This window comes from Chanos chanos, chromosome 14, assembly GCF_902362185.1.
Source record: "Chanos chanos chromosome 14, fChaCha1.1, whole genome shotgun sequence".
In the NCBI taxonomy this organism is placed as follows: Eukaryota; Metazoa; Chordata; class Actinopteri; order Gonorynchiformes; family Chanidae; genus Chanos; species Chanos chanos.
In genome coordinates, this window is record NC_044508.1 from 20,560,295 (window position 1) to 20,572,534 (window position 12,240).

The 12,240-nt window shown below is 41.7% G+C and overlaps 1 protein-coding gene across 1 annotated transcript in view; it reads right to left on the bottom strand.

Annotated features, from left to right (window-relative positions):
* Nucleotides 1–2,255: 2,255 nt before the first annotated feature.
* The window catches only part of zc3h3 (zinc finger CCCH-type containing 3), a 67,912-nt gene continuing 57,927 nt past the window's right edge, over nt 2,256–12,240 (bottom strand). The window contains exon 12 of the mRNA XM_030791140.1: nt 2,256–2,538. Within this exon, the coding sequence (XP_030647000.1) occupies nt 2,501–2,538 (38 nt within the window). The 3' untranslated portion in view covers nt 2,256–2,500. The remainder of the gene's footprint in view (nt 2,539–12,240) is intronic.

Below are 12,240 nucleotides of genomic sequence, written 5' to 3' on the forward strand. Positions count from 1 at the left end.
AAAAGCAGGCTTGAGTTTACAAATCTTAAAATGACAGCTCACACACTCAGCATTAATTGTATGGGTACATTCATACACATAACACTCTAAACTTCCATACTGATCTCTGCAAGGAAAGCAAAAAAAAAAAAAAAAGACTTCTGAGAACAGGAGGAGTGATGGACGTAAACTGAGACCAGAGAAACCAGTAGTGGGCAAGGAAACGAGTAAAGGCAAGATGTCATGGAAGAATGACAGAGAGAAAGACAGGAAGCACTGAATAAGTCAGGGAGATATGAGAAAACGGATTGTTCTAACAAACCTGGACTTGAGAAAAGAGAACAAAGTGGGGGAAAATAAAGCAGTATGACAGAGAGAAAGAGAGAAATGAATAAGTCGCAGTGGTGAAGTAGAGTGATTGTTATTGATGAGATAGCCTCTTTGCTGAGCTGTAATAAGTTTGTCTTTTTTATGCTTGTGCAGTCCATTGAGAAAGAGAAAAATTACACTTGACCTTTCATTCTCCTCCCGTTTTTGCCGTATTCAACTGAGATTCTACAAAGAGAGCAGGGTGGATATAGCCCCCCCCTCCCCGTACCCCCCCCGACTCCCGCCATGCGCTTTTACTAAAAATTGAAATATTGATCTTAATTAGAGTTTGCTGAGATCAGCAGCAGTGTTGAGGTTTTCAGACAAGCGGCTGCAGACATCTGTCTCAGACACTTACGTTCTCCCATCAGAGTGACAGAGGAGAGACAGAGAGAGGAGGGAGAGAGAGGGAGAGGGAGAGAGAGAGAGAGAGAGAGAGAGAGGGAGAGGGAGACAGAGAGAGGAGGGAGAGAGAGGGAGAGGGAGAGAGAGAGAGAGAGAGAGAGAGAGGGAGAGGGAGAGAGAAGAGTGATAGCTTCATGTCGGTTCTGTTGGGAACATTTCTCTGTTTCTCATTTCATTGAGCTATCAAAAGAAATCTGGCAGCTTTGAGTTTCAAAGAATCACATGCACTTGTGTCTCTGGCACGGCTCTCACACGTTCACACTTAAGGCAACATGATCCTTTACCACAGTATAATTCAGCACGGAAATGACGCACGCTTCATGGCATTAGTGCTCAACCTGAATACACAGCCTTGATTTTTACTGGTTGATCATTTCTGCCAGGTATATATCTGGGGTATTTTTCTCCTTAGGGGAGAAAGATGGAGAGAACAGTATGAAAGAGAGGCTGAGCAAAGGAAAGCATTTCCCTGTTAGTGTGTGTGTGTGTGTGTGTAAGGGAGCGACAGCACGTTTGTGATTTGCTAGTGAGACAGAGAGAGAGTGAGTGTGTTTAGGGGCCTTTATCTCATTAACATGGTGGTGGGCATGTTAGGGCATGTGTGTGTCGTACTGAGGTACGGGCCTTGTTTCGCTCTATTAATGCAGTCTGTCATTGCCAAAGGCAACGTGTAAGCACCTATCCTGCCGTGACAGTGCTGGTCTGTCACTGTTTGTGTGTGTGTGTGTGTGTGAGAGAGAGAGAGAGGCTTTAGTTAAATAGTGTATTAAAGTAGTGTAAATATCAGAGGATTTCTTAACAGCGTGAAGGAAACGGGATTACAGGAATCATCAGCTTTTAACCATCATTCCTCACTTTCATTTTAAAACTACTCCGAGCCTTCCTCTAGACAGGACATATACATATATATATTTAAATAGAGAGAGAGAGAGAGAGAGAGAGAGAGAGACAGAAATGTGGAGGAGGTGTTCAGAGAGCACATAGGAGAGAGAGATAGAACAGTGGAGTAGAAGCAGGTGAAAAGATGAGGGATTAGTGAGTTGAAGGAGTAATGTAAGGAGAGAAAAAAGAGGCAGTAGATGAGAGGACAAAGGGAAATGTATACACAGATTGATTTTTACATCTACAGTGAGTGGGGGTCAGGTCCTATTAAACACAGTGGTCTGAAATGAGACTAAATCTCTCTTACACACACGCGCAGGAAGTATTTGCCATGGTAACCCAACATCCTTCTTTATGGATCATTAAGGGATATCCATCCATGACCCTCACTGGCTCTTATCAGTGGTGCACACACACACACACACACACACACACACACACACACTTTCAAAACACCAGACCAAACATTCTTCAAAGCAAAACCTTTAATTCAGCATTACATTTCCAACAAAGAATAATCAGTTAAGATAATAACATATGAATGAGTACAACACACCAGAAAAGTCTGTGTGGACATTAAACAGTATCATACTACTGTTTCAATGCTTTATGGAAAAAAGCCCCTGAGAAACTTTTGCACTCAAACAAAAAATAAAAACTGTGTGTATCCCTGAGCAGTGAAAGAGAAGTGTGTGTGTGTGTGTGTTATGGCTGTTTGGCATCAGTCTGTTCATAACGGTGTCCTCTTTCACTGCAGTGATCTGGATGAGACCACACATCAGTCAAACAGCTCACAGCACGGGCAAATCCAGAGAATCCACAAGCCCCTCTGAATGAGAGACTGTACAGAAGTGCCAGGACAGGTCTAGAAGCGAGGCTTGATGTGGAGCTTTTTGCCTGTGCCTCACGCACACACACACACGGACACACACGCATGCGCACGGACACACACACACACACACGCATGCGCACGGACACACACACGCACGGACACACACACACACACACCCACACGGGGACACACACACACGGACACACACACACACACGCACGCACGCACGCACGCACGCACGCACGCACGCACGCAAGCACATACACACGCATGTGCACGGACACACACAGACACACGCACGTATGCGCGCGCACACACACACGCACACGCACACAGAGGAGAGAAAATCCAGTTAATGCCTATTGCTCCCACTGTCTACAGAACACAGTTACATTTACAGTGCATTTGGTGACACACAAAAACAACATGTATTTAACTTTTGCCGGAAAAAAAGAGAATAAACACACATTAAACTGCTGTGAAAAGGAAATCATTCTGTTTGTATTGATGGATGACTGTCATGAGAGGAGAGAGGGAGGGAGAGGGGGAGAAAGAGAGAGAGGGGGACGGTAAGAAGGCAACAGATAGTAATGCACAGTGCGTGAGATAATTTATGTAAAGTGCAGTCATGCTCTCCATGTTTAACGAGGGACAGTGACAGTCCACTCAGTTTGGGGTATCAGATGCAGAATGCGTGTGTGACACAGTATACATGTACGATGTGGATGTGTGTGTGTGTGTGTGTGTGTGTGTTGTCTGTATGCCATGCTGTACTTCACATCCACATAACCTCTGTGCAGTGCATACTGACTGGTGTCTTTCAGGACATGGCATTCTGATTGCCGCCCTTTCTGTTCTAAATGGCACATCTGGCAAAAGCTACCCATAATTCACTGTGTTGCGTTAAAGTAATATACACACCACTGCAAGCTGGCACCTACACATGGATGAGCATGCACACGCGCGCACACACACACGCACACACACACACACACACACACACATGCACAAGGGGTGTAACGGTACACAAAAAATCACAGTTCGCCAAGTACCTCGGTTTTGAAGTCACGGTTCGGTATGTTTTCGGCACAGTGAAAAATGACATGCAAAACATGAAATTTAAACCTATAAACTTGTACAATCTTGTAAACAGTGGCAAAGTGGCCATAATTTCCAGTTAGCACTCCGGTGATATTCACATTTGGATGATGGTGTCTCAAGTAAGTAATCATGTTCCACGTACTGCCAGTGACATACTCGATTTCAGTTAAACACTGCCAGCGGCATACTCGATTTCAGTTAAACACTGCCAGCGACATACTCGATTTCAGTTAAACACTGCCAGCGACATACTCGATTTCAGTTAAACACTGCCAGCGACATACTCGATTTCAGTTAAACACTGCCAGCGACATACTCGATTTCAGTTAAACACTGCCAGCGACATACTCGATTTCAGTTAAACACTGCCAGCGACATACTCGATTTCAGTTAAACACTGCCAGCGCCATACTCGATTTCAGTTAAACACTGCCAGCGACATACTCGATTTCAGTTAAACACTGCCAGCGACATACTCGATTTCAGTTAAACACTGCCAGCGGCATACTCGATTTCAGTTAAACACTGCCAGCGACATACTCAATTTCAGTTAAACACTGCCAGTGACATACTCGATTTCAGTTAAACACTGCCAGCGACATACTCGATTTCAGTTAAACATTGCCGACACGCTGCCTTCCTCTCATCCACATGTCTTTGCCCACTGCCACAGTAGTTCACTGGAAAATCGAAACTTTCCCAAACAGGACACCTGAAGGATACTTGAGGGTCCTCAAGCTCTGGCTTTGCGGTCACCATGCTTGTGTGGCTGCATCACTGAACATGTGCTAATTCAAAGTTACGGCTCTGTTATGGAATCGGAGAGGAAACTGAGTTTTTCATTTTAGTTCTGCACACAGAAATGTAGAAGGGAGGGTACACTGTATCTTGTCAAGTATCACTTTATTCACTAATGTTTCGGTTGACTGACCATAAGAGCATAAAAAAGTTAAAGCTAAACTATATTCACTCAGATCACAATGTGCACCGAACCGAATGTCCTGTACCGACTGGTAGGGTACAAATACATGTACCGTTACACCCCTAAAAAAATATAGCCTACAGCTTACCCTAACTTTAAACAGAACATTCATTTCATGATTTACGTGTTTTACAGTGTTAACTGTGAAATAAAAAATGAGCTCTGCTACATTAGTAATGTAATGGGAGCTTAGTCTTCCGGAATCGCGACATGAGACCATAGACGTTTGTATCGTGGTTTCGGTCTCAGTTTCAGAACCGTTACACCCATAACACACACACACACACACACAGTACTCAGACACACAGTCACACATGCACACACACTCTCAGACACAAACTAAAACATTCACACACACACACACTAAAACATAAACTGAGTGCTCAGACACACACGAGGCATATAAAGCCTGTGAGAGGTTCAAATAAAGCTATGCCTGTGATAGACTAGAGAATTTTTGCAGTAATTCTGCTGTCACAGACACATTTTGAGCACTGGAGATAGATGCACTGGTTTCCAGCCTGACCAGGGTATATGTTCATCAGCCATGTCTGACTGGTGTGACATAGTCAGTGTCCCAATCAGCGAAGCTCTGATCTCACTCTGACACAACCAATCAAATTCCTCTGATTTTATCATCAGTTGTCAGCAATAATAAATAATCCTGCCCTCTGTCCCAATATGCCCTAATGATCATTACCTTGTTAGCCAGTACACACACATCTACAATACTACTGACTGTGGACTTTAAACAGTGAAAAGAGAGAGGGGGAGAGAGAGAGAGAGAGAGAGAGAGAGAGAGAGAGGGGGGGGGGCAGGGACACAGAGAGGGGTGCCTTTGGTTGCAGGGTTGCTTTTATTTGTTTATGTTTAGACCACTCCTGTTGTTGTTTGGGAAGATGAAGACAGCTGCACATGTGTGGAACACAGAGAGAGAGGGAGAGAGAGAGTGTGCAAGAGGTCAGAAGTTAATGACAACTATTCTGGCATGCCAGGAACTGAATCAGGAGAGAGAGGGAGAGAGAGAGAGAGAGAGAGAAAGAAAAGGAGAGGGGGGGAGGGTGAAAATTTTATTACAATAAAAAATTGATGCTCTCTGCAATAAAAGTGTGAGTGTGTACTTGGTATGTGTTGTAGCGTGTGTGTGTCTACATTAGGTTTATGTGGTAGTAGTAGTGTGTGCGTAAATTTGCTGTACACAGTAGTAGCAAGGGTATATACTTGGTGTACACTAGGGCTGCCATGATTAGTCGAGGTAATCGATGACGTCAACGATGAAAATGCGTCGACAGCAGTATTTTCAACTGACACATTGTTTTTATACATTTTTATGACTTTACCTTTTTGACTTAAAACGCTTCACCTCATTTGCTGCTGCTAGGGCTGCCACTACCAACTATTTCTCTACGGATTAATCTACCAACTAGTCAAGTCGATGAATCTTTCGACGAGTCGAATAGTCGATGAATCTTTCGATGAGTTGAATAGTCGATGAATCTTTCGACAACTCGACTCGACCAGTCGTTAGATTAATCTATAGAACAATAGTTGGCAGCAACTACGCAGTGATATTGAAGAAAAATGTTCTTAATGAATTGTGGCGTTTTAGAGGTTAAAAAAACAAAAAAAACCCCGACGTGTCGGTTTAAAATACTGCTGTTGACGCATTTTTGTCGTCAACGACATCGGTTACCTCGACTAACTGTAGCAGCCCTAGGGGTACACAGTAGTAGTGTCTGTTTATATTTGGGGTGTGTGTGTGTGTGTGTATGAGTATTTATATGTGTGTGTGTGTGTCTGTGTATGTGTATATGTGTGTGTGTGTCTGTGAGTAGGCTATATAGGCTGTCTCTCTCTTAATCCACTATTGGTCAATCTGTCAGCACTGAGTTCAGCTGTGCTGCTCGTCCACATCAAATCCAAATATCATTACTGCCTCTACTCTGATAATCCTCACCGACAGAAATGAATACACTGCATACCCATTCCATGGGTCACTGCTAACCATTAATGCTATCATTTATCAGTATTAGAGGTGTACAGAGACGTTAATATCTGTATCTGTTCAGCCAAGAAAATGATCTGACTCTGTGTCTGTATTCGGATAGTACACCGGAAGTGGGTGTGGTTTATAAGTCACGCAAATCGGGCAAATGTTGTATTTTCTACCATAATATTCATTGGCAATGTAATTTTTGTGTCTTCAAAGCATCAAATTTATTTAATACTGGCATATAATTAATTATGAAATACATCTCCACATCCTCATACTGTATTTTCATCTTTCTTGCTCTTTTTTTTTTTGTATTTTTATTTTTAACTAAACTAAGTTTTATGAAGTGTGTGAACCCCACCACCCCTTTAACTGGGGGACACTCAACAATCAGAAACTGAAAAAAAATGTTTTATAAATCCACAGATTCTGTTTTGCATTGGAAATAGACATTATTTATAGACACTATTTACAAGATCCTTCAAAGATATCCTTCAGTTGAAGGGAATCATCTTAAATTCTAATGATGCTGCGTTCGCGACTCTTGAGGTGTTAATGTTACTGCAGTTCACTAGGTAAACGTGAATTACTATTTTACAACAGTAGCCTAAGGGTGCTTTCGCACTAGAGGTTCGGTGCGGACACGGGTCCGCTTGAGCCGTTGGTAAGGTTCGTTTTGTTGGTGTGAACGCTGTTTCCTGAACTCAGGTGCGGACCACGGGACCTCCGGAAAACGGGGGTCTGGGGTATGGTTCACTTGAACTCAAGTGCTGTTGGCATTGGCGCGAAAGCTATCCATTCCAAAACCAGGAAGTGAACGCTATTGATGACATGTAATTTGTTTTTAATTAACATGTAGTTTTCAAAAACGCTAAGAACCTCAAAAATAGTGACTAGAGGACAGTTACATGGCAATTCATGCTAGTCGCATCTAAAAACTATTCGAGTAATAACTGCACGTAGCCACACTGTTCGCTCACCTTGAAGGTATGTATGTATGTATGATTCATTTGGCAAAGCCGCCCGTCTCCATAAAAACCTTATCCGAACAGCTCACATCACTCTCAGACAGCGGGATGCATTTATGGCATAGTGAAAAGGCCAAACACAGTTAATTTGGTGCTGACACCATGATAACAAAAAGAAAACAAATATAACTTGGCTTTCCATTTAGCCTCCCTTTTGCGTCGTTGCTTAGCGACATTGGCAAATAAAAGCTTCACGTTCCTTATGTCTTGATGACGTAAACGGACCAGGGTTCGCAGCCAAGAAATGTAATTTCAAAATTTCAATCTCCGACTTGCCATTCCTTAGCACTTCCATAAAACACCACGATTGCTTCAAAAATACCGTAATCTCAACAACCCTGACAGCTTGTTGGAAAATTAATAAAATCTTTAAATTCACAATGTCACCATGTAAATACACCCCAACATGGCACAACCCTGACTTTTGGAAACAAAGAGGTATCACACAGCTTCAACACATCTTTCAGAATAACACCTTCATCACCTTCCAGGACCTGGTGCAAAAGTATAACATAGGGGAAGAGCAATACTTTCAGTACTTACAATTAAAATCCATTCTAAAATCCAAAATTAATAAAACTAACAACAACCTACATCCACCCCCACTAGTGGAAGAAATGGAAAAAATAAATAATACTAAGAAAACTATCTCCAAATTATACAAACTAATATCATCCTCTGACCAAACAATATCCCTCCCCATCCAAGACTGGGAAAAAGACCTATCACTCTCTACCAATGCAGACTTCTGGACTCTAATCTGTAGAAACACCTTCACAATGACAAACAATACTAATCTTCAACTAATACAATATAAAGTAATCCACAGAACACATATCACCCAGCACAAGATGTATAAGATGGGATTCCTAGATTCAGACATATGCTCACATTGCACAATGAACACCCCAGACAATTATTTCCACTCTACCTGGTTGTGCCCACCAACTTACAACTTTTGGAAACAGGTTACTGACAGAATATCACTTTTTATGAGCTGTAACATCCCGCTCTCTCCATCCCTCTGTCTGCTCGGGGATACCTCTGTGATCAGCCCACCAATCCAAAACCCCCAACCCATACTCATCGCCCTAGCAATTGCTAAGAAAACTATCCTCTTAAACTGGAAAACAAGAAACACAATAAACATCACACAATGGTTAAACTTTCTCATAGACCACATATCCATGGAAAGAATTTCATTCCAACACCAAAACTTATACTTTCAAAAAATCTATGCCCCTTTCATAAATTCACTGAATTTGCCTGCTAGCTAAACCCCCCCCCCCCCCCCCCCCCACACACACACACACATGCATACTTCAAAGAAACTATCACTCTTATTGTTATTATTGGTAGTTGTAACTGTAGTAGTAGTATTATGATGGCATTATTGTCAATATTGTTGTTATCCTTATTAGTAGTATGGTCATCAATGTTGGTACTATTATTATTACTGTTTCCATATTATAATTATTGGCGTTGCTTCCCCCATCACAGCGTCAGTCCTTTGTCTTGTCCCACATATAGTTTCCCTCCCTATAGTTTTTTTTTTTTACTTTTCTTCTTTATCCCTCACTCCCTTATTACCTTTCATTGATTTTGTCCTTCTGTCTGTCTCCTTGTCTACCTGTTCACCAGTCTGCCTGTCATTCTACAGCATGTCACCTGTCTGTCTGCATGTTTGTTTGTTTGCCTGTCCACCTGTCTTCTCTGTACACAAGTATGTGGACTTATCAAATAAAATTTATTTAAAAAAAAAAAAAAAAAGAGAGAAAAGTACGATGTGACTCCCATGTTGGAGGGGTGGTGGCGGGCTTAAAAAAAAAAAAAAAAGAAATGTAATGTGAAAGGAGACCAGCGGGGGCAAGGGGAGGGGGGAATAATCGCACCCGGGTACGGATCAGCAAAACAGACCAAGTGTGAAAGCAGCCTAATTTGTGATGACTCAGTGGGGGCAACCACAGAATATAGCAACCACTTTTCAATAATGTGTAGCAAATGTGTTTTTGTTTAAATGAAGGAAATTAACATATTCAGCTATGAACTACAGGTTCTAAGCTTCATTTGGATGTATAGGTTGTGTCGGTAATGCTTGTCTCGCTACCTCCCGCACCCGACTCAGTGGGGGCGACTGCAGAGTAGCAATCACTTCTCAACAATGTGTAGTAAATGAAACGACTACTTAGTGAAATCGAAGTCCTATATTGCAAACAGAATGGGCATTTTTATCTTGTGGCCATCCACAGTGATATGAACCGATTTGAAGAAACATAATGACTGATGCACAGACATGTTTTTTCTCAAATAATAATGAGGAACTTCAGGTAGAAGAAACACAGTTACTGCAGTAATAACAGTGAAGGACATAGTAACTGTGGTAATAACAGTGAAGGACACAGTAACTGTGGTAATAACAGTGAAGGACACAGTAACTGTGGTAATAACAGTGAAAAACACAGTAACTGCAGTAATAACAGTAAAGGACACAGTTACTGCAGTAATAACAGTGAAGGACACAGTAACTGCGGTAATAACAGTAAAGGACACAGTAACTGCGGTAATAACAGTAAAGGACGCTGTAACTGCAGTAATAACAGTAAAGGACACAGTTACTGCGGTAATAACAGTAAAGGACACAGTTACTGCGGTAATAACAGTAAAGGACGCTGTAACTGCAGTAATAACAGTAAAGGACACAGTTACTGCGGTAATAACAGTAAAGGACACAGTTACTGCGGTAATAACAGTAAAGGACACAGTTACTGCGGTAATAACAGTAAAGGACACAGTAACTGCAGTAATAACAGTAAAGGATGCAATAACTGCAATAATTACAGTAAGGGACACAGTAACTGTGGTAATAACAGTAAGGGACACAGTAACTGCAGTAATAACAGTAAAGGACGCTGCAACTGCAGTAATTACAGTAAGGGACACAGTAACTGCAGTAATTACAGTAAAGGACGCAGTAACTGCGGTAATTACAGTAAAGGACACAGTATCTGTGGTAATAACAGTAAAGGATGCAGTAACTGCGGTAATAACAGTAAAGGACAGTAATAACTGCAGTAATAACAGTAAGGGACACAGTAACTGCAGTAATTACAGTAAGGGACACAGTAACTGCAGTAATTACAGTAAAGGACACAGTATCTGTGGTAATAACAGTAAAGGACGCTGTATCTGCAGTAATTACAGTAAGGGACACAGTAACTGCGGTAATTACAGTAAAGGACGCAGTAACTGCGGTAATTACAGTAAAGGACACAGTATCTGTGGTAATAACAGTAAAGGATGCAGTAACTGCGGTAATTACAGTAAAGGACGCAGTAACTGCGGTAATAACAGTAAAGGACACAGTAACTGTGGTAATTACAATAAGGGACGCAGTTACTTGCGGTAATTACAGTAAAGGACCCTGTAACTGTGGTAATTACAGTAAGGGACGCAGTAACTGCGGTAATTACAGTAAAGGACACAGTAACTGTGGTAATTACAGTAAGGGACACAGTAACTGCGGTAATTACAGTAAGGGACACAGTAACTGCAGTAATTACAGTAAAGGACACAGTAACTGCAGTAATAACAGTAAAGGACACAGTAACTGCAGTAAAATTACAGTAAGGGACACAGTAACTGCAGTAAAATTACAGTAAGGGACACAGTAACTGCGGTAATAACAGTAAGGGACGCAGTAACTGCAGTAATAACAGTAAAGGACGCAGTAACTGTGGTAATTACAGTAAGGGACACAGTAACTGCAGTAATAACAGTAAGGGACACAGTAACTGCAGTAAAATTACAGTAAGGGACACAGTAACTGCAGTAAAATTACAGTAAGGGACACAGTAACTGCGGTAATTACAGTAAGGGACACAGTAACTGCGGTAATAACAGTAAGGGACACAGTAACTGCAGTAAAATTACAGTAAGGGACACAGTAACTGCGGTAATTACAGTAAGGGACACAGTAACTGCGGTAATAACAGTAAGGGACACAGTAACTGCGGTAATAACAGTAAGGGACGCAGTAACTGCGGTAATAACAGTAAGGGACACAGTAACTGTGGTAATTACAGTAAGGGACACAGTAACTGCGGTAATAACAGTAAGGGACACAGTAACTGCAATAATTACAGTAAGGGACACAGTAACTGCGGTAATAACAGTAAGGGACGCAGTAACTGCGGTAATAACAGTAAAGGACACAGTTACTGCAATAATTACAGTAAGGGACACAGTAACTGTGGTAATTACAGTAAGGGACACAGTAACTGCGGTAATAACAGTAAGGGACACAGTAACTGTGGTAATTACAGTAAGGGACACAGTAACTGCGGTAATAACAGTAAGGGACACAGTAACTGTGGTAATTACAGTAAGGGACACAGTAACTGCGGTAATAACAGTAAGGGACACAGTAACTGTGGTAATTACAGTAAGGGACACAGTAACTGCGGTAATAACAGTAAGGGACACAGTAACTGCAATAATTACAGTAAGGGACACAGTAACTGCGGTAATAACAGTAAGGGACGCAGTAACTGCGGTAATAACAGTAAAGGACACAGTTACTGCAATAATTACAGTAAGGGACACAGTAACTGTGGTAATAACAGTAAGGGACACAGTAACTGTGGTAATTACAGTAAGGGACACAGTAACT